General features: G+C 42.7%; 1 protein-coding gene across 1 annotated transcript in view; it reads left to right on the plus strand.

The window, feature by feature from the left end:
- pcca (propionyl-CoA carboxylase subunit alpha) overlaps positions 1-22,016 on the plus strand; it is a 152,709-nt gene that overhangs the window by 9,524 nt on the left and 121,169 nt on the right. The window contains exons 2-6 of the mRNA XM_060898942.1: positions 645-722; positions 5,787-5,834; positions 10,694-10,762; positions 18,713-18,826; positions 19,013-19,066. Coding sequence (XP_060754925.1) covers positions 645-722; positions 5,787-5,834; positions 10,694-10,762; positions 18,713-18,826; positions 19,013-19,066 — 363 coding nt within the window. The remainder of the gene's footprint in view (positions 1-644; positions 723-5,786; positions 5,835-10,693; positions 10,763-18,712; positions 18,827-19,012; positions 19,067-22,016) is intronic.

Raw genomic sequence — 22,016 nt, forward strand, 5'->3', positions numbered from 1 at the left:
CTCCTGTTTCAAATTTTTATCCCACAATGCCTTGTGCAAACGGGGAAAGCCCACCACGTGATGTGATGCATGATGTAGTATCTTGAATTGCGTCATGGTGAAGCAGGAAAAAATAGCGGGGAATTTACGGCCAAGTGGCCTTAATTCATTAATTGTTCTATTTAGAAAAAACTAATAAAATTTGAAGTCTGTGATTCGAATTCAGTAGCTTTTGGTCCACTAAACAAAAATAACTGGGTGTCGGGAAAATTCTTTTCATGACCTCCACTTGAAAAATCTGAAAGGCAGTCTACCTTTAATATAAACCTGTGATTTGAATTACTTTCAGAGCTGCTGTTATAGAAACATAACTAATACCTTCTGAACAGTCAGGTTTGAGAATTCAGCAGCGCTGTGGTAAAAAGCGGAGATATCGCATTACAACACTTGTCATTATCACAATATTAGTTTTCCTAACTCAGCTGTATGCGCTGGGGTTTTGTTTTTCCGTGATTTAAAAACTAATAAGCATGTCATTAGGAAAATGATGGAAATTAGACAATTAGTACAAATGCAGTTTTTGCATTTTGCATCCGTACATATTCTTGTGTTTTACATATTCCTTTGTCGACCGATTAAAATACATTCGCACTGTTTTGTTTCAGCGCACCTCTCTGCAGCCTCCGTGCTGGCTCATAAGCCGCCATGCCTGCTACTCCACTGTGTATGACTGCAACGAGAAGGTGAGCTTCAGCACCTCTGATATACTTACCAGAGACCCAGGATCAGGTTTTCTCACCCACACATCTGAATAAATGTGCTGGGAAAACCGGTGTGATTCGAGAACATTGAGCACACAGTCATGGCACGGATTCTTTTGGAGATGAACATCTCCAGCTGTGCAGTCTCCAGTTCAAACATGGCAGCATCTTAGTGCTTTGATCTGCCTCCTTCAAACAGCTAGTGCCCAGAGGCTGTGTGTGTGTGTGTGTGTGTGTGTGTGTGTGTGTGTGTGTGTGTGTGAGAGAGAGAGAGAAAAAGGGATGGTATTTTTGGTACAGATTTAGGAATGCAAAACACATTTCTGCTTACTGTTGAGTCACACTGCTGGATCCTGCATGTGTGTATGTAGTTGTATTTACTCAGGAGGTTACGGCACACAGCTCAGATTAATGGGTTTTACTAAGTGGCCTGGATTTGTAAATAAGCTGAAACTGTGATGGCGTTGAAACATTGATGAGAGTTTTACAGAAAAGCTGTAGATTGGAACTAGTATAAATACCAGTATACTGATTTAATGGGTAGATGGATGGAGTAATGGTTGGATATGTGAATGAATTCCTGAAAAGATAAATGGATACATGGTTTGGGTGGAAGGATGTATAGTTAAACAACAGTTGAATGGATGGATGCATTGGTGGTGAGATACAGTGTATATAAAAAAGTGTACACACCCCGTTAAAATGATCGGTTTTTCTGATGTAAAAAAAACTAGACCACGATAAATAATTTCAAAACTTTTCCCACCTTTATTGTGACCTATAACCTGTACGATTTGATTGAAAAACAAATCTGTTATGGAGAAAAAACAAAAACAAACGTACAATAAGCTGGGTGCATTTAAGTGTGCACACCCTTTTTTTAAAAGATTTTTTTGGGGGCTTTTTTCACCTTTATTGGATAGGACAGTGTAGAGACAGGAAATGAGCGGGAGAGAGAGATGGGGAGGGATCGGGAAATGACCTCGGGTCGGAATCGAACCCGGGTCCCCGGATTTATGGTATGGCGCCTTATCCACCTGAGCCACGACACCCCAAGTGTGCACTAGGGGTGTGCAAAAATATCGATACGGCGATATATCGCAATACTTTGTCTTCCGATTCAATATCGATACTCAAAATTTGAATATCGATATTTTTTCAAATAATAAAATCATGTTTCAGACGGGTTGTAAATCCAGTACGACTTCCGCACCTCCGCTCCGCGAGGTGTCGCTGTGCCGCTACCTCACTGCAAGGCACTCTTCGTCTTCTCTTTTTTCCCCAGCGGTTGCAGTGAGGAAAAAAAACAGGCAAGCATGGCTGTTAACATAAACCTAGAGACGCCGCCGAACTTTAAGGCAGATGTTTGGAGGCACTTTGGATTCCAAAGGAAAGGAGAAAAAAAAACAGTGAGCCGGACAAAGAGAATGCACTTTGCAAAACCTGTTTCGCTCCAATTAAATTAAGATGCTCCAATTAAGATGCCCACTGCACTTTTCAATGTGTTTCAGACAGTGTGTTGTTCCTGCAAAATAAGCACAAGTTAAATGTTCTCAGGTATATGTTCTCAAGTTTACAAAGAACAAATTGATATTAGTGTTAGCACTGAAATGTATGTGCAGTCTGCAGTGCAAGTTTTAAGTTTTCATAAAACAATTTGATTCTGCTTGTTAAGCAGCACTGATGTGTCCATGCTTACAGAAAAGTTGATAATACTAGCACAGAAATGGGAATTTTCTGTATGTTGTAGTGAAGCAACTCTTGGTTTTGCCAGCAGTAGAATAGAGACAAATATATGTCTGGCAAGAGTGTGTAGTTATGTATGTGAAATGTAATTTTACAGTGGTCAATAAATTCTGATTTTCTTCAGTGACACAGATATTGTGATGTGGTTGAAATTTCTTGCAATATATCGATTATCGCAGAATCACTGTACCGTGATATTATCGTTATCGTGGGCAAAATATCGCCATAGTATCGTATCGTGAGGTATCTGGTGATACCCAGCCAAGGTGTGGTGTGCACACCCTTAAACTAATACTTTGTTGAAGCACCTTTTGATTTAATTACAGCATTACTTTTGGGTTCACACCTGCCATCAATTAAAATGACTCTGATTAACCCCAAATAAAGTTCAGACATTTACTCAGTTGCATCCTCCAGCAAAAGCCAGCGTTCACAGAGAGCTTACAAAGCAGCAAAGGGATCTCACTGTTGAAAGGTATCAGTCAGGAGAAGGGGACAAAAACATTTCCACGGCATTAGATATACCATGGAGCACAGTGAAGACAATCATCAAGAAGTGGAGAACATATGGGACAACAGTGACATTACCGAGAACTGGACGTCCCTCCAAAACTGATGAAATAACAAGACGAAAACTGGTCAGGGAGGCTGCCAAGAGGCCTACAGCAATACTGAAGGAGCTGCAGGAATTTCTGGCAAGTACTGGTTGTGTACTACATGTGACGACAATCTCCCGTATTCTCCATATGTCTGGACTATGAAGTAGGGTCAAAGAAAAACATCCAGGCCCGGCTAAATTTTGCAAAAAAAAAAAACATCAACTCTCCCAAAAGCATGTGGGAAAATGTGTTATGGTCTGATGAAACCAAGGTTGAACTTTTTGGCCACAATTCCAAAAGGTATGTTTGGTGCAAAAACAACACTGCGCATCACTTAAAGAACCCCATACCCACGGTGAAGCATGGTGGTGGCAGCATCATGTTTTGGAGTTGTTTTTCTTCAGCTGGAACAGGGGCTTTAGTCAAGGTGGAGGGAATTATGAACAGTTCTAAATACCAGTCAATTTTGGCCTAAAACCTTCAGGTGTCTGCTAGAAAGATGAAGATATAGAGGAATTTCATCTTTCAGCACGACAATGACCCCAAAAAAGTTTTGGAACGGCCCAGCCAGAGCCCAGACCTAAATCCAATTGAAAATCTGTGGGGTGACCTGAAGAGGGCTGTGCACAAGAGATGCCCTCACAATCTGACAGATTTGGAGCGCTTTTGCAAGGAAGAGTGGGCAAATATTGCCAAGTCTAGATGTGGCAGGCTGATAGACTCCGACCCAAAAAGACTGAATGCTGTAATTAAATCAAAAGGTGCTTCAACAAAGTATTAGTTTAAGGGTGTGCACACTTGTTCAACCAGCTTATTGTACTTTTTATTTTTTATTTTTTTAATGTTTCTCCCCCTAACAGATTTGTTAGGTTTTTTTTTTTCTTCAATTGAATTGTACAGGTTATAGGTCACATTAAAGATGGGAAAAGTTTTGAAATTATTTATCGTCGTCTCTTTTTTTTTTTTTACATCAGAAAACCTATCATTTTAATGGGGTGTGTACACTTTTTATATCCACTGTAGATGGATATATATATATATATATATATATATATATATATATATATATATATATATATATATATAGATGGATAGACAGATGGATTGATGAAATGGACAGATTTTAAGATGGATACATGCAGGGATATATAGGCTGGAGGGATGGATTGGTGGTTCGATAGATGGATACTTGCATAGATTGGTTGAATAGATGGTGGATGGAGGGATGTATAAAAACAGTTGAATGCATAGATGGATGGATAATTGGATACATAAATGAGGTGGATAGATGAGAGTTGGGACAGTGGATGGATAGATTAATGGTTGGATACATAAATGGATATAGCTAGGCTGACTGGACAGATGGGTGAATGGAGTGATATATATAGTTAAAAATATTTGAATTGATTGGTAGATTATCCAAGGTCTAAGTATCTAATGGCCCTTTTCCACTACCCTTTTTCAGCTCACTTCAGCTCGCTTCAGCTCACTTCAGCCCGACACGGCTCGCGTTTCGACTACCAAAAACCAGCACGACTCAGCTCGTTTCAGCCCTGCTTAGCCCCTAAAACTCGCACCGTTTTGGAGTGGGGCTGAAGCGAGCCAAGCCGTGCCGAGTGAGGCTGGGGGCGTGAGCAGACACTCCCCTGTGCACTGATTGGTGAGGAGGAGTGTCCTCACATGCCCACACACGCCCCGCGAGCGCGCTGGGATCTGTAAACACCGCAAACCCGGAAGGAGAAGAATTACGAATTACGAGAATTTCTGAAGCCTTATGCGCCTCGCCTCATCTATACGCTCTTGCCAGTATCTGTCCGCGTTGTCGGTGACAACAAGCCACAGCACCAAGACCAGCAACACTAACGACTTCATGTCCTCCATGTTTATTGTTTACTATTCGGGTCGTGAGACTACCGCTTAAAAGATCACTGATGTCACTGTTTGCGCTGCTTAACGACATCACCTGACGTCCACCCACTTTCGCTAACTCCACCCAATGTGTCCACCCAATGTGTCCACCCACTTCCAGCCAGCACGGTTCAGCGCGGTTGTAGTCGAAATGCAACTCCAACAGCCCCGCTCAGCCCGACTCAGCACGGCAAGACTCAGCCCAACTCAGCCGCGTTTGTAGTGGAAAAGCGGCATTAATTGGATATATACTGTACTTAGATGAACGAGTAGATGGCTCTGATTGTCGGATACATGAATGGATGGGTAAAAAGTTGGATGGTGGGACGTATAATAAAGTTGAATGGATAAATGGATGGGTCGATATTGGAAAGATGGATACATACATACTTCGCTGAGTAGGAGGACTGATGCGGGTGGATGAATGGAATGGCAGATGGACTGATGGAATGGATGAATAGAATGGATAGAGGGATGTATAGTTATGTAGTTGAAATGACTAGATGGATGGAAGTATAGAGAGATGTAACACTTGGTATGGATGGAATGATGTATTGATGAGTGGATGGATGGAGGTTAGTCTAATAGTTGGATAGATGGATTTCTTGTTTTGATTTTGTGTATAATCTGTTTCTCAGTAGCATTAAGAAACGTGTTTTGGTCTACAATCACCTTCCTATTACTATGATTCTACTAAGATGCAGTGTGGAGAAGAGATAGTATGGGCACACACACAAATGACTTGTCAAAACGAATGTCCTAATCGCTCTGTGTTCTGGCTCTCTTCCCACAGACCTTTGATAAGATCCTCATCGCAAACAGAGGAGAGATCGCCTGCAGGGTAAGAAGAGTGTGTGAGTGTGAGTTATCAGAAGGAAAGTGTGTGTTCTTGAGCTCCTATGGCACTTACAGGTGGGGGGGGGGGGGGGGTCACTTCAGCAGACTGTCTGAACATAAACTGTATGCATTCTTTATGAATTTTAGTTAGAAAGCTGAATTTCATCGAAGGCCTTGTTCAAAGATTGATTTTATTTTGCAAGTTGCCAGTCCTGTCCACAAACCTGTAAGACAATTTTGAAGTGCAACCTTGCTATCACTAACACACTTACATAATGACATGGAATAAACGTGATTTTTAATGTAAACACTAACGAACCACTGCAACTCTACACACTTCACATCGTGTTGTAATTTGTTTATAGAATGTACATGAGTCGATGGAGAAAAAGGTTTTCAAAGAATAATAACGGAAAAAGATTTTTTGGGAAAAAAGTTTTGGTTGTGTGCATATACTGTATATGGAAGTCACGTCGTGTCCGATGACAACTGTCGGTGGATGGGTGGGTGACATGCGCGGGAATGAGCAGCAAGGCCAGCAGCAGAGGCACACAGCCTGGAGCACACATGGCATCTGTGGGTTGTCTTATCAGCAGCTTCAGGGTATTTCCTTATAAGACAGGCTGATTGATGTTATATTACTTATTTCGCTCGAATTTAGACATGCCATTATGAACGGTAGTTCTCCAAGCTTTGCAGTCAGCAGCAAGCTCTTCAATGTTGCGCAGAGCTATGCCACAGTTCTTTAGTGAGTCTTTGACGCAATCTTTAAATCGCTTCCTGGGTCTTCCTATACTCTGGTATCCTTTAACCAGCTCATTGTAGAAGAGCTGCTTAGGTATTTTGCGATCGTCTATGCGGACAAGATGTCCCATCCATTGCAGTTGACTGTTTATGATGATACTTTCAACAGAAGCGCACTTTGTCTTGCTTAGCACTTCTATATTTGATACTCTATCCTCCCAGCTTAGTTTAAGGATCTTTCTTAAACAGCGTTGTTGGAAAGCCTCAAGCTGTTGGATATGCCGACGATATGTGATCCAGCACTCAGCTCCATACAGTAAGGTGCTTCAGACAATGGCACAGTAGACAGCTATCTTTGTAGATAGTTATCACATGGCTATTTCAAACCCTTTCGTAGAGGTGGCCAAAGGAGGCGCTAGCCTTCGCTATATAGTTTGAGATTTCTCTGTCCAACATTGGTGTAACAAAACGACCATCTGATCCAGACCACCAACGTGCAAGATCGTGACTACGACTGCCAGTACTATCCTATACCTGTCGCTTCACCATGTTCCCATCGCCGTTGGACTTAACACCAAAACCCATCTATCAACTCCAATGCAATGATTTTTTAAGGTGGTGTAGTTGTTGCACAGCATCTACTGCACCCTCTCCTCGTCATCACCTGAGTCCAGTTGCAAGCATTAGCAAGACGACTGGAGGCAAGTCAGAAGCAGCCAAAGCTCAATTAGTTTACCCTGCCGCAAGGCCAAGCTATCCAGGGTGCACCTGTCAGCATTGCTGATGGAGGTGTAATTGGCTTTGGGGTGTGAGAGGCGATCAGACTTGGTTGGACTTATGTAATGCCGACCAAGCCTGGCTGGCAAGATGATATTCGCAAGTTACGCATCAAGACCCCACCCCAGTTGCACCCATGTGTGTGAGAGAGAGAAAGATAGACACTCATGGCTGTGGTGGGAGAATATGAACGCACACAAGCCAGGGATTTAGTACAAGCAGTGAGGACATTTTAATGAAGAAAGGTTGAGGAAGTGAAGCATGCAGTCAATACAGGTGCCAGAGGGCCCAAGCTGGCTGCTGGTGAGGTTGCAGTTGGCAGCTGGCTGCATCTAGGTCTTTCAGCGACCATCCAGAGGCAGTGAAGGCAGCCGGATCTGGCGGCAGTGAAGGAAAGGCTCTCTGAGTTCTTTGGTGTTATCCTTAGCATTGGCAAGGTGCCCTGAATGAAGAAGGAGAGCGAGAATCAGTGTGTGTGCACTGAGTGAGCTTCACTGACCTCTGATGGTCGCAGTGCCTCTTTATACTCCCCTGACTGCTCGAGGAGGGTGAATTGAGGCACCGATTACACCACTCCAGCTGTATCTAATAGATTGGCCCCATCCTGTAGCCGTGTGGCTTTTGACTGTCCAAAACAGTGGTGCTGAAGCGCTTTTGTCTGTTCAGCACCACAGGAGCAGTAGAGCAAGGATCTATGTGCTACTTACATGGTGGTTTTCTAAGGCCACAGTCATATTTCCCCCCCTTTAGCTCCAAGCCTACTGTCCTCCACGGTTCAGCCCAGAGGCTGTCCCTCCTAGAAAGACTGTCGCCGTTCTTGTGCTGGGTCCCGGATCTGTGCCGGACCTGTAAAGAGAAGTCTTGAAGAGACAAGAACCAGCAAGTAACACAAGCATTGGTATCTTTTGGCAGCTGCTATCCACTGGAGTAGGGCATGGTGGGTGACCAATGTGAAATGACGACCAGACAGATGGTGACCAATATGAAATGATGACCAGACCTCAACTAGATTACTGCCCACTTGATGGCCAGGGTTTCTCTCTCCACAGTTGTGTAGTTCTTCTTAACTGGAAGTAGCTTGCAGTTGATGTACAGCACAGGATGCTCTTCAGTCTCTATTACCTGCACGAGCATGGCATCCAGGCCTGTCTCCAAAGCGTCCATCCGTACTATGAACGGGAGGTTGAAGTCTGGGTTTCGGAGGCTTGGGCAGTGGTGAAGGCCTTCTTCAGGGCCTGGAATGCCTGCTCTGCTTGGTTAGTCCACCTCCCCTTTCTCTGGCTGGCCCTTTCTGGTGGGGTATGAGACTAGGGAGGATAACTTGGGCACAAATCTACGATAGTACCCAGCCGGCCCCAAGAATGCACGTACCTGGTGCTTGGTGGTGGGCCAGGGATACTTCTGCATGGCCTCCACTTTCTTCCCCTGTGGCATCAGCAATCCCCGAACAATGCGGTAGTCCAGGTACTGTGCTTGGGGCAGCCTGAGATGGCAGTTCTGGGGATTGGTAGTGAGCCCAGCCTTCCTCAACTCCCATAGCATGGATTTTAGATGGTGCAGGTGATCAGCTCAGGTGGATGAAAGGATGATGATGATGTCATCCAGGTAAGCAGCGGCGAACTCTGAGTGGGAGCACAGCACAATATTGTAAGCCTCTGGAAGGTCACTGGTGCCACATGGAGACTAAATGGGAGGACCCGGTACTGCCTGTGGCCTGACGTGGTGGTGAAGGTGGTTTTGGGGCAGGCCGGGGGCATCAGGGTCACTTGCCAGTAGTCCGTAGTGAGGTCTGGGGTGGAGATGAAGCAGACACTCCTGAGCCTGTCGACCAGTTCATCCACCCTGGGCAGGAGATAGCTGTCGAAGTCCCCGACCGGGTTGAGCTTCTTGATGTCATTGCGTAGTCTCAGACTTGCATCAGGCTTGGGCACTGCTATGATGAGGCTTGAGCAGGGGCTGCTGGACTCCTTGATGATGCCACTTCGCAGCATTTGTGCCACCTCATCCTCAGTCATACGACAGTGGGCCTCTGGGACATATTGACGAATTACCACTCCGGAGCAGTCCGGATGTCCTGCTCTGAATGCATCTGCGTGCTGGTCCAGCAGTTCTCTCAGCTCTTGGTGCTGTTGGCTGGAGAGGTCTTCTCCCAGCAGAACCAGTGCATGCTGTGGAGGATTTGGGGACGCAAGGGTATGGACTGAGAGCGGAGGAAGGGGCTCAGTCCAGCTCTTTAGCAGACTAACACAATACAGTTGAGTGTCTTTGCGCTTACCTGGCTGTTGCAGGTGGTAGCTCACAGGCCTGACATGCTCAGCCACCATGAAGGGACCCTGCTACCATGGGAGGAATTTGCAGTTAGCAGTGGGGACAAGTAGTAGCACTCGATCACCGGGCTGGAACTCCCGAGGCTGGCAGAGCAGTTGTAGTGGTGGCTCTGCTCAGCCTGAGCAGCGAGCATGTGCTAGTGCACGATGGGGATCACTTTGTCAATGCACTTCTGCATCTCTCTTACATGTTCAGTGGTTGTCCAGAATGGTGGGGGCTGCTCCTCCCAGGCTTCCTTGGCCATGTCCAGGAGGTCCCGGGGCCTTCTCCCAAACAACATTCGAGCAAGGAGCAATGTGCTGCTGATATGGCGATTCACCCCCCCCCCCCCCCCCCCCCCCCCCGGCCACCGTGTCTCTGTCTGTCTGTCTGTCTGTCTCTCTCTCTCTCTCTCTCTCTCTCTCTCACATGGTTATTAACTCCCCTTGTAAAGATTACTAAAAAGGGTTACCAAAAAAAAAAAAAGGTGAAGAAGCTTCATCTTGCACTGAAAAAAGGAGAAAAATCCAACCTTTAATTGAGAAATTTACTCGTTACATTTATTTAGTGACGCATGTGACTTTTTGTTTTTTTGAAAGTAATTATTTCTTGATGAGGTATTTTGTTTGATTTCATCTGAATAAATTTATTTCAATTAAAGGTTGGATTTTTCTCATTTTTTTCAGTGTGAGATGAAGCTACTTCACCAAAAGGTGGATTTTTTATTTTTTGTAACTCTTTTTATTAATCTTTATAAGGGGGGCAATAATCGTGGAGGGCACGGTAAAAAAAAAGTGTGTGTGTGTGTGTGTAAAGAAAAATAAATGCTCTAAACATACTTTTCTATGATGGATGCTTGGTATTTTGAAGCATTTACCATAACAATATATTGAATATTTACAATTTTATATTTAACATGTATTTTAGATGCTTTTACTCAGAGAGGCAACAGAAAGGATGTTTTGGATCACAGCCCGGATGTTACAGCTGCTCTATGTTTGCACTACTTTTAGACCTCCTTTCTCTTGCCCTCAGGTGATTAAAACATGTAAAAAGATGGGGATCAGGACCGTCGCCGTGCACAGTGACGTCGACTCGAGTGCGGTGAGTGACCTTATACAAAGTGGTTTGAGCTAAAGTGAAGTGCTAAAGTGTTAGTCATGCAGGGAAGGTGCTACGCTATGCTGCTCCCTTCATCTATTCGTTGTTTTCCACCCCCGTGACTGATGGCTGTCATTCATCCCCCTCTTCCATATGCATGCGAAGGCTTTTTCACACAAAGTCCTGGCTGTCCCCCCTGCTGTCTGAGTCCAAACTGGGGGAGGGGACATGGTTTGGGGTAAAAGAAGAGGGGGATGGCGTGATGTGCATTTGATTGGATGCTTCTAAAGAGCTTTTAAATGAAGATCTCCTTAAACAGAACGGCAGGGGAGCGGCTGATACGCATACGAGTGGAGTTTGGGTTAGAAGTCCTTACTTGCTGGCTTTAGGGTTGGTGTTTTGGACTTTTTGGGAGCCAGGAGGGTTGGTAATCTGTATTAAAGTGTGTATTAATGCTTATTTGTCTTGTAAGAAACCACGTTTACCTTGACTTGAGTGGGATTTGGACTTGCATCAAGATGTTCAGGACATCATGTTATCCAATCAAGGCACACCGTCATCATGATAGAATTGGAACATATGATTTTCAGTCGAATAGAAGTCTTTATCATACAGTGAAGTGTTTAAGAGTTAAGCCCCGTTGTTCATTTTAGCTCTGAAATAATTCAAAATCATTTCTTAAGTTCTTCTAGTGCTAGCCTTCTTCATATTCCACATACGAAACATAAAAAGATCAAAGAGAAACAGCTAAATTTTTTTTTCTCTTTTTATTTTTAACTACTGGCACACTCTTTTGCTTTTATATTATTTTCATGATTTTATTCTATTTTTACATACTTTTAATTTTAAAAAGTATTAGTATTTTCTTCTTTCTGTCACATTATTATTATTATTATTATTATTATTATTATTATTAGCCTATTTAACTATTTTTTGTCTACTTTTTTTTTTTACTTTTATTTGTGATATCACACCGTTAAACACTTTTTTGGCTGCATTTTAAATGTTTGAAAGGTGCTATATAAATCAAATATAAACATCTATGTTCTCATCAATATTATTAGTAATATCGTTTGTGTTTACAGTAATCTGTAGTTGTATTCACATCTGTGATTCAGATAATCGAATAAAAATCAAGTGAATTGCTAATCAGAATTGTAATAAAGCTTAAAAAATTGATACAGAACTTGTATTGAATAACTCCCTGTACTTTATTTATGAGATAACATGGGTTTTCCAAACAGGCTTCACGATATGGACAAAATGTCATCTCATGATTATATAGCTCATCATAATTAAAGATCGACCCGACCAGTGTTCATTTGCCAAAAAGAAAATGGCACTTTTTTCTTTTTTTGAAACCTGCCTGTTCCACGTCTGATATTTCCAGTATATTCTATATATTTTATTCCCATGTTAGTTAGCGTTTATAAGGGAAACTCTGGTTTCCTCACGCCTCAGGATGATCCTGCACTGCCTGAGGTGAACTTTCCTCACGCTGCCAGATGGAGAACTGAGTTTATTGAGACAAATGGTGTGAGAGAACGAAGCCCTTATGAGGACAGCAGACAGACAGAACACATGTGACCTGCTTAAAGCGCTCTGTAAAAACCACTGACCTCGCAGATGGCTGGAAGGCCGCAGCGTGAAAGACTTCCAGTTAGATTTGTGGCCATAAAAAAAACAAACACAAAACAGGATGCGGAATTGATATTTGAGCCACGAAGATAACGGAGCACTGTACTGACATGAAGGAAGATTTCTGAGCAGTGAACGGAGATGAATCTTTTTTTTTTAAACTCTCATAAAGGACTCTGAAGTGTCACATCTACACTACTCCTGTTGGCACGTTTCCTGTTGCCAGGTGGACAAAGTGTTAGCGAAGGAAAAACACTAACATAGTGAGCTCGTTGAATAGTTATGTACATCAAGACAAACCGAAGGAAATGAAATTTCCTCCGTGAACTCGGAGTAGCCTCTTCTAACAAATTTTCTAATGTAGCATATCATATCATTTCTACTTATCAAAAAAAAAAACCCACAAGTGGTATGGCAGAAGATCAGTATCTTTTTCTCTAGAATTACAAAGTGACTACATTGCTGAACCAGCATGGTGGGTACATAACACCATTGGACTGCACTTTATTTCCTCGGTTTAATTAATGTTTCCTCAGAGTTTCATCTTCCTCGTTCTGAAAACATCATAATAATTAATCCATCCAGAGAAACTCATTCCACAGTTAGCCAGATCGTGTGTTGTGTAGATTTGGAAGCATGTACATCGAGGTACATAACACTACAGCGAAGCACTTTAAGCTTAAATGTAATTACGTAGCAAATGAAAACCATGGTGGTGTGAAAGTCAAATAGGAAGTAGATTTTTTTTTTTTTTTCCTTTTTCTTGTTGGTGAACATGTAGTATTTTCCCTATTTGGGCAACTACAGATTACAAAAAAAACCCCCAAAAAACTAGAGCCCAGTTACGAAATCTGCCACTGAGGTGAAACCAGTCCTGATGAACTTCAAGGAAGTGACTGTTTGTTTTTATTTTGTTCAGAATTCTTAATGTGTAGAAAAATCGCTCCTATTTCCTTGAAGTTTTATTCTGTTTCAGGTGATGGGTCTCCATCCAGAAAGAGAAGTCAGGAAGACAGTCTGATATCACTGCAGGGAAGATAGAAGCAAAGCTAAAGTGTGTCATTACTGTAGTAGAGCTCTGAAGGAAACAAAAGTGGACTGAGTACTGATTCTTGGGGAACTCCTCGAGGCTCTAGAGGATGTGAGGAGATGAAGCAGAACCTCTCGCTGCTCCGCGGTGGGAACAATCTTGTAGATCTGATGACAAATCATTATAAAAGTTGAGTAAAAGATGTTGCTGTGAGGGCGGCCTGTTTGCTGCTCTTATTCTTTTTTTTTTAGCTGGTGTTGTGTTTAGGATGAAAAATTCGACAACTGTATCCAATCTCAACATCAGACAAGGAATTCAAGCCAATATGAATCCAATACTGAATCCTCACGGTTGCTTTAATAACACATCCAACCAGGTTCTCCTGTAATCCCTCCTGAGTTCTGCTTCACGCCTATTTGACACCAGAGTGCTCTCCTGTTGAGTGTTTTCAGTGCACGAACTCTCAGATGAGCTCAATGCAAGCTTAAAGTGCATGTCCTGGACCAATTTTTTTTTTTATATGAAAGTATGTCCCTTTACACACTCATCCAGAAGGGTAATTTTGCACAAGGCCATCTGTCTACAGCAGAAAAAAACAAAACGCGTCTGGAAAAATCCCAAGGGAGTCTGGAGCCAGATTCGTGACGTTACCTGCGGAAGCGCCAGCAGGCTGCGAGAGCTTTGCACGGTTTCAGTGCACAGCCTGTGTAGACCAAGCGCTCCCATTTCTCTCTCATTGTCCGGTCTTTTGGGAAATGATGAGTACTAATCCCATCAAGATTGGTGTTGGTACACCCTCCTACGATACATCTGTTAACCATTTTAATAATTACGTGATAACGTTGAAGAAATTTGCAGAAAGCCACCAGGTCGTTTTCTCATAAACAAACCAGCGCTGACGTAGGATTCAGAGGGAGGCGTCCCGCACGCGACGTCACAAAAATCAATGTTTGCCGGGAAATCCAAATGGCAAGTTTTTTCAGAGGTGGACCAATTCGCCTCAAATGGCTTGATTTCAACTGAATTTTTCTGGTATTGCGCAAGGTAAAAAAAATTGCACAAAATGTGGCAGATATTTGACCAAAGTTTAATATAAAATAGGGGAATTACATTGATCTTGCTCCTGAATTTACCCGTGATATGCACTTTAAAGCTAGACGGCCTTTCAGTTTCATAAAATTGGTGAAATTTAGTTCCCTCTGAAATTTGGTCATTATGATATATATATGTTTTTCTGTAATATCTCAAAAATATCAGGCCATTCTGTGGCTGGGAAGTTATTTAATTTGAAGGGATTCTTGAGCAAATAATGTGAATGAAATCGCTCACGTCGCGCAGTCAAGCAGACAGAGGAAGTCCGTGTGTGTGCGCACACGTAGGTTTATCTTTGAGCGTGCACTGACAGTTCCATCATTCTGTCGCTAAACGAACAGCTGATCACACCGAGGTGCTCGCTGAGCGCCGATATTTATTAGTTTGGTCCTGCGTTTCCTTTCCTTTGTGTATAACATAACGTCTTTTCTTCTCGCTTTCTGTTACTGTAGTCGGTCTTTCACGCTTCATTCGCATGTCTTTTTTATTTTTCTCTCCTGTTTCAAATTTGTATCCCACAATGCCTTGTGCGAACGGGGAAAGCCCACCACATGATTTGATGCATGACGTAGTATCTTGAATAGACCCCTTCGCATGTTTGTAAACAAACCGACCGTTGCCAGGATGCGCGCGCAGCCTGGACCCAGAAACAATGGCGCTGCCCATAGACCAGCATTATGAGCTGTCAGATTATGCCAAACAATTGTCGTTACAAGATCGAGAATGCTACATAAATAAGTTAACTCTAACAAGTGGACATCGCCTACCGGATCCGCATTTAATTAAAGAGTGGACGGACGATGTTAGTAAGTTCCCTGGTATACAATGGCCAGATATATACTCGTACCTTATTGACAAGACTTCAGTGTACACCCACGAAAAACTTCATGCCTACAAGTCTTTAGACGCATATGATTATGTTATGTGCGGGCATGTACAGAACGTGTTTTACACTGAAATTGTTTTAATCAAATTATGCCAGTGATGTGATGGCAATGTGGCTTTAGCTACAACAGCAAATACCAACACTAAACAGCAATTTGCAGGAGGTGATGGCATGAAAGGAATGATAGTGTAAAGAGTGCAGCTAAGAGAAATCAGAGCTGCGTAAAAAGCGAGAGGCAGAGAGCAGAAATGAAACTGAACGGGGCGGGAGCTAGGTTAGAGCAGTCAACGTAAGTTGGCATTTAGAGTGAGGGCACACAATTTTACCTTTCCATCCTTGCTTTAAAATTGTGATTTTCGGCATACACAAATAATGACGGCACAAAATGTGGACTGCTTGAGTCAAGCGAGACCTCTCCTACAAACAAAATTGCATGCAAAGCTAAGTTAACATGCTAACAATATTCATTACATTGTGTAACTATGACCCAGCTAATCAGACAAACGCTACCAAAGTATTTTGCTACATCAATAAACGAAGACTGGCCTGGGAACGCCTCGGTGTTCTTCCCGAGGAGCTGGCCGAGGTGTCTGGGGAAAGGGAAGTTTGGGCTTCCATGCTTAGACTGCTGCCTCCGCGACCCGGTCCCGGATAAGCGGAAGAAGACGAGACGAGAATAAACGAAGACTAGAAAGAATAAAAAAGAAAGATTTAATAAATAGCCTGATCTTACCTGTGATGAAGTGGGCGCTGCAAACCCGCACATTTTTGATAGTGCTTTCATCCCAGTCTACACGTATGATGGCTTGTAGTCATAGACGTCGGCGATTTTTATTTTTATTTTTTTTGGAATGGGTGAGATCCTGCTGGAATTCTGTACATGTTAACCCCATCACTGCTACGATTCTGACACCCGACAACACAACAACTAGGCATTTCTGAGTCTTTTTTGGGTCCAGGCTGCGCGCGCAATTTCCGCTTACGTATGAATGACGTTTACTGCGAAGGGGTCTATTGTAGGGATCGACCGATATGTTTTTTTCAGGGCCGATACCGATTATTATGGAATTGGGATGCCGATAACCGATATGTGCAACCGATAAATATAAACATTATAATTCACATGAAATTAAACATAGCACACACTGACACAGACCTTCATATCCATGAAATGTATGTTTAATTGTAAAATTGAACATGAAATTTTGTGCAGGGAGATGCCAGCAGCATTTGTACAATAAAGTCAAACAGTTAGAATAAAATGAGAAATAATAATAAAATAAATATTCACCAATAAAAAAATAAATCACTCCCTACTCTATTACAGCTCACCATTTTCAGTGGAAAATAAATGAAAATACACTCTGGATTCTTTTACACTAAGAACTAAGTAAGACTTGCCAACTTCAAGTAGTTTTTAAATAACAAATCAGGTGTAGGGAGCTGCCTGCAGCATTTTTTAAAAAGTAAAATCAAACATAAAGTAGGCTATCACTCCCTATTATGTAACAACTTAACAAGTAACCATCTACGGCTCTGCTCCTTTAAGAGTATATCGCTTTCCGAATCAGAAGCGCTAGCGAGGAGAATCACTTGCGCAAGAATTATAAATAGTGGAATACATTACAGCGCAATATGAAGTAGCATAAGAACATTTTAAGTCAAGAGTTTAATTGATGTATTTTGTTCATTACCGTTTATCCAAGCAAGTGTGCATCCACGACACAATTAATTACTGAGCCCACAACAAGCGTCCAGACAAACTCCCTACAGTATTACATAGCCTACATACAGTATTACACAGCACCATATCACACCTGGCGTGTTTAAATGTTCAAATAACGCTTTATAAAGTTACCTAACATATACAAGTGCAATGCGCTTTTTGAGCACGAGTCACGTCATGAAGTTTACTCATCACCATAACAAATAGCCAGTAGGCTTGCGCTAGCCTACAGAACACAAACACTACGTTTTACTTCGTCTTCCCTTGACCACCTCTCTGTATGGCTGTCATTCTACTGTTCGAGTAGAACTACTGACACATTCACAACGTTTCCAGACGGGGATTTAAAAATGACTGCAGCCTACGTTATGCTGGGGACTGCTTACTGTGGACAATATTGCATGTAGTTTCAGCGAGACTAGTTGGTTGTAGGCTAATTCAAGTGCTTCCTTCCGTAAGCTAAGTTTGCCTGGCTACACAGATGCAAATGGACAATTTTAACGAGTAGTAGATGAAGAATGTAAACATATAATAATGTTGTGCTTTTGTAACTTGTGTGTTTGTGACTTATTGCGGCAAAAGCAGCGTGTCCTTACCTTGAAGTGGGATCTGCTTCTGTCCGAGTGCCTGTACGAGCGCCTTGAAACAGTTCAGAGTTTAGCTACGCGTGTTGATTGGCTGTATCCCTTGTGCCGCTTCTGCCCGAGTGCCCGTACGGCCGCCTTGAAACAGTTCACAACAAATCAGATGTTGTGGTGGGCGGGACCGTGTTCTTGAACTCAGAGAGGCGAGTGCAGGAAAGGACATGCAGCGACAGTCGCGTTAGAAACGAAATGGCTGCAGAAAGGCATGTTATCGGCATATCGGTGGAAATTATGGCTGATATCGATAACCCTAAAAATGCAGAATATCGGCCCGATATATCGGCCAGGCTGATTATCGGTCGACCCCTAGTCTATTGGGTCATGGTGAAGCAGGAAAAAATAGCGGAGAATTTATGGCCATGTGGCTTTAATTTATTAATTGTTCTATTAAAAAAGCTAACAAAATCGGAAGGCTGTGATTCGAATTCAGTAGCTTTCGGTCCACTAAACAAAAATATTTGGGTGTCGGGAAAATTCTTTTTATGACCTACGCTTGAAAAATCTGAAAGGCAGTTCAGCTTTAATGACTCGAATCAGTTGTGTTGGTGCTGAGAGAACTCGAGTGTCCTTGGAAGCCTGAGAGGTCATCGCTCTTGACCCTGACTTGCAGCATGACTCGTGAAAAGCGCACAAGCGGCACGCCGCGTCGTCTCTTTCCTAGTGTTTGCGTGTTAAGTGAAGTGGTGTGAAAGGCTGCAGCTGGTTAAGGGAGTGTTTTCTGACGCTGTCCTGTTGATGCAGTTGACGTCGTGGATGTTTCCCCTGGCTGATGTCTGTCACTTTGTTACCGAGACACGATTCCTAATGGTGTGTGTGTGTGTGTGTCATCCTGTACCATCTCTTTTAAATAAGCTGTTCTGCATAATTATGGGCAATAAACTTCAGTTTGTACAGTGTTTTATTATAGGTGTGTGTGTGTGGGGGGGGTTTCTCTCAGGTTCACGTGAAGATGGCGGACGAGGCAGTGTGTGTAGGCCCAGCCCCGACCAGTAAGAGCTATCTCAATATGGACGCCATCATGGATGCCATCCGAAGCACAGGAGCTCAAGCTGTGAGTGTGTGTGTGTGTGTGTGTGTGTGTGTGTGTTTTACCTGAAACAAACCTAAATTGCCATTTCTCTATACTCCATATATGTTTAATCTTTATGAGAAATCAAGTGTGTTTTTAAACGCCCCCATCTCTCTCTCTCTCTCTCTCTCTCTCTCTCTCTCTCTCTCTCTCTGCCCATTTCACCAGGTCCACCCAGGCTATGGCTTCCTATCAGAGAATAAAGAGTTTGCTCGGAGGCTGGTGAGTAGTGTGCTCTCTATAAGTCACAGAGAAAGAGAGAATAAAGAAAGAATGAAAGAGAGAGAGAGCGGGCTTAAGAGACGAATATTTAAACGACCTTTTTTTTTTTTTTACAGTCGGGGTTAGAATGACCCACTTGTATGCTGATCTTCAGCACACACACACACACACACACACACACACACACACACACACACACACACACTCTCTCTCTCTCTCTCTGTGTTTTTGTAATTAACACCTCACAGCCCCCTGGGGTAATTTAATTAAAGGTATGAGGTCTAAGGTGAGATGATGATTTACAAACCAAATAGAAGCAGAGAAGCCAAAAGGGTCAGCAGATGAAGTCTCTCACTCGAACGGTTCACACCTCGATGGCTTACATCCACGTTCTCAAACTATCGTTTTATACATCGTATAAATCATTTCAAAAATGTGTAGTTAGAACGTCAACTTGGTCTCAGTAGTGCGATACTGTCCATTACAGCATAACACACGGTTCTGAGATATCGTCGGGGCTGCAGTGTGTCTGATTTTTTTTTTTTTAAAGATATTTTCTTTTATAATTCTTTTTTTTTTTAAGAACGAGTGCAAACTTTTTGCTTGGAAGCAGCTAATTTGATGTTAAAATTGTATATGGTTATTTCATTTTATTGTAATTAAATTACTAAGTATTTCTTTTACTTAAAGGGATCCTCCAGTGGATTTATTCTCAAACTTTAAAAGTCGTCGCAGATTTCAAAAATCAAACTTTCATTTTCGGAGACCGAATAGCATTCGAGAAAAATGAATTTTCTTTAAAATGTCAGATGGGCTTCCTGTGGTGGTGACGTATGCGATGACGCCAGGTAGCGGTCGCTTGGAGCAACTCGGCTGTTTATGTTCTCTGTTTACATCGTAGTTTTGCTACTTTTACAAGTATTTTGCCGAATTTATCAGTTTTTAAATAAGTATGCCTCAGTGTGGCATTTATATGCTACACAGTGATGCTGAAAAGAAAGCACAAGCTGGAACTAGACTGCTTTTCCACAGAGAAAATGCAAAGTGTGCTTGTTCAGCTGGAACAGAGTGTCACTGACAGAAACTGGATCAGACATGAGACTTCGTGCTTCAAAATCTTTTATTTTACATCATATGCAGAAAGTGTGTGTATAGTGTAGTGCTCTAAAATCTCTGTTTTAAACCATATCTCACACACTTTCTGTTAGTTTACCCAGCACCAGCTGGAGATCATGTAAAAAAAGATTTTAGAGCGCAAAGCGTCACGTTGTGCTGCGAGTTGAGCCATTTTAAAGCACACACAGCCACGCACACTACGCCACACACACACTTTCTCTAGATTATGTGGGGAAAAAAAAAAAGATTTTGCAGTACGAAGTCTTATGTCTGATCCAGTTTCTGTCAGTGACGCTCTGTTCCAGCTGAACAGGCACACTTTGCATTTTCTCCATGGAAATTTATTTAAAAACTGATAAATTAAGTGAAATACTTGTAAAAGTAGCAAAACTACGGTGTAAACAAAGAATATAAACTGCCGAGTTGCTCCAAGTGACCGCTACCTGACGTCATCGCATACGTCACCACCACAGGAAGCCCATCTGACATTTTAAAGAAAAGTCATTTTTCTCAAACACTATTCGGTCTCCGAAAATGAAAGGTTGATTTTTGAAATCTGTGACTTCTTTTACTTAATAAGTTTGAGAATAAGTCTGCTGGAGGATCCCTTTAATAGATTTTTTTTTCCACCAGATATATTTAAGGTGTATGCAACCAACCTTTTATATCACGATGTATCTCATCTCATCTCATCTCATCTCATTATCTCTAGCCGTTCTATCATTATCGTTCATTATCATTATCCTGTTCTACAGGGTCGCAGGCAAGCTGGAGCCTATCCCAGCTGACTACGGGCGAAAGGCGGGGTACACCCTGGACAAGTCGCCAGGTCATCACAGGGCTGACACATAGACACAGACAACCATTCACACTCACATTCACACCTACGGTCAATTTAGAGTCACCAGTTAGCCTAACCTGCATGTCTTTGGACTGTGGGAGAAACCGGAGCACCCGGAGGAAACCCACGCGGACACGGGGAGAACATGCAAACTCCGCACAGAAAGGCCCTCGCCGGCCACGGGGCTCGAACCCAGGACCTTCTTGCTGTGAGGCGACAGCGCTAACCACTACACCACCGTGCCGCCCCACGATGCGTATCATGTATTGTGGAAATGCTTTCAAGTATTGCGATCTGATCCTTTTCCCTCATATCGTTCGTCCCTTGTGTCTATGAGATCAGATCATAACAATAATTTGATCAGCGTGTTTACATGTAGTTAAGGAATCTGCTTATGGGGGTTAGATTTCTTTCTAGGAATACGGTGCACTTCCTTTGGATCTGACCAGTAAACTGTCTGAAGCTGATGGCGTGTGAAACTTCCTGTTGCCTTTTTGACTGTAGAGATCTTGCAGTCACGTGACCGGAAAGTACACAGCCGCCATCTTGTCGGTAAAAAACACCGCTGAATACTGCTGCACTCGTGTACAGAATGGATCAATTTCAACCGACGGACTACACGGCTCATTTTTCTAATGAACAGATAACTAGATATATGTCTAAAATAAACGATCTACAGATTTGTGACCCTTATCGCTTACCGGACGGAGTTTTCACGACCGGATTTTGAACTGCCAGCGGAATACCCAGACGTGTATAATTACCTCATCAACTTTCCCTCGCTGTTCAGTGGTGAAGCACTGCGTGCTTATAAATCTCTGGACAGTTATCTTTACAGAAATTCAGGATTTGTCAGCGACTCAGATGTGGCATCTTGTAAACAAGAATCCTCATTGGACGGGTAAGTCACTTAAGTATCTAGTATAGCACTGACCAGCTGATTATAGAATAGAATAAGGTAATTCCAGCTGTAATTCCAAATCGTCCGTGTTG

Source organism: Neoarius graeffei, chromosome 18 (genome assembly GCF_027579695.1).
Source record: "Neoarius graeffei isolate fNeoGra1 chromosome 18, fNeoGra1.pri, whole genome shotgun sequence".
NCBI classification, from domain to species: Eukaryota; Metazoa; Chordata; class Actinopteri; order Siluriformes; family Ariidae; genus Neoarius; species Neoarius graeffei.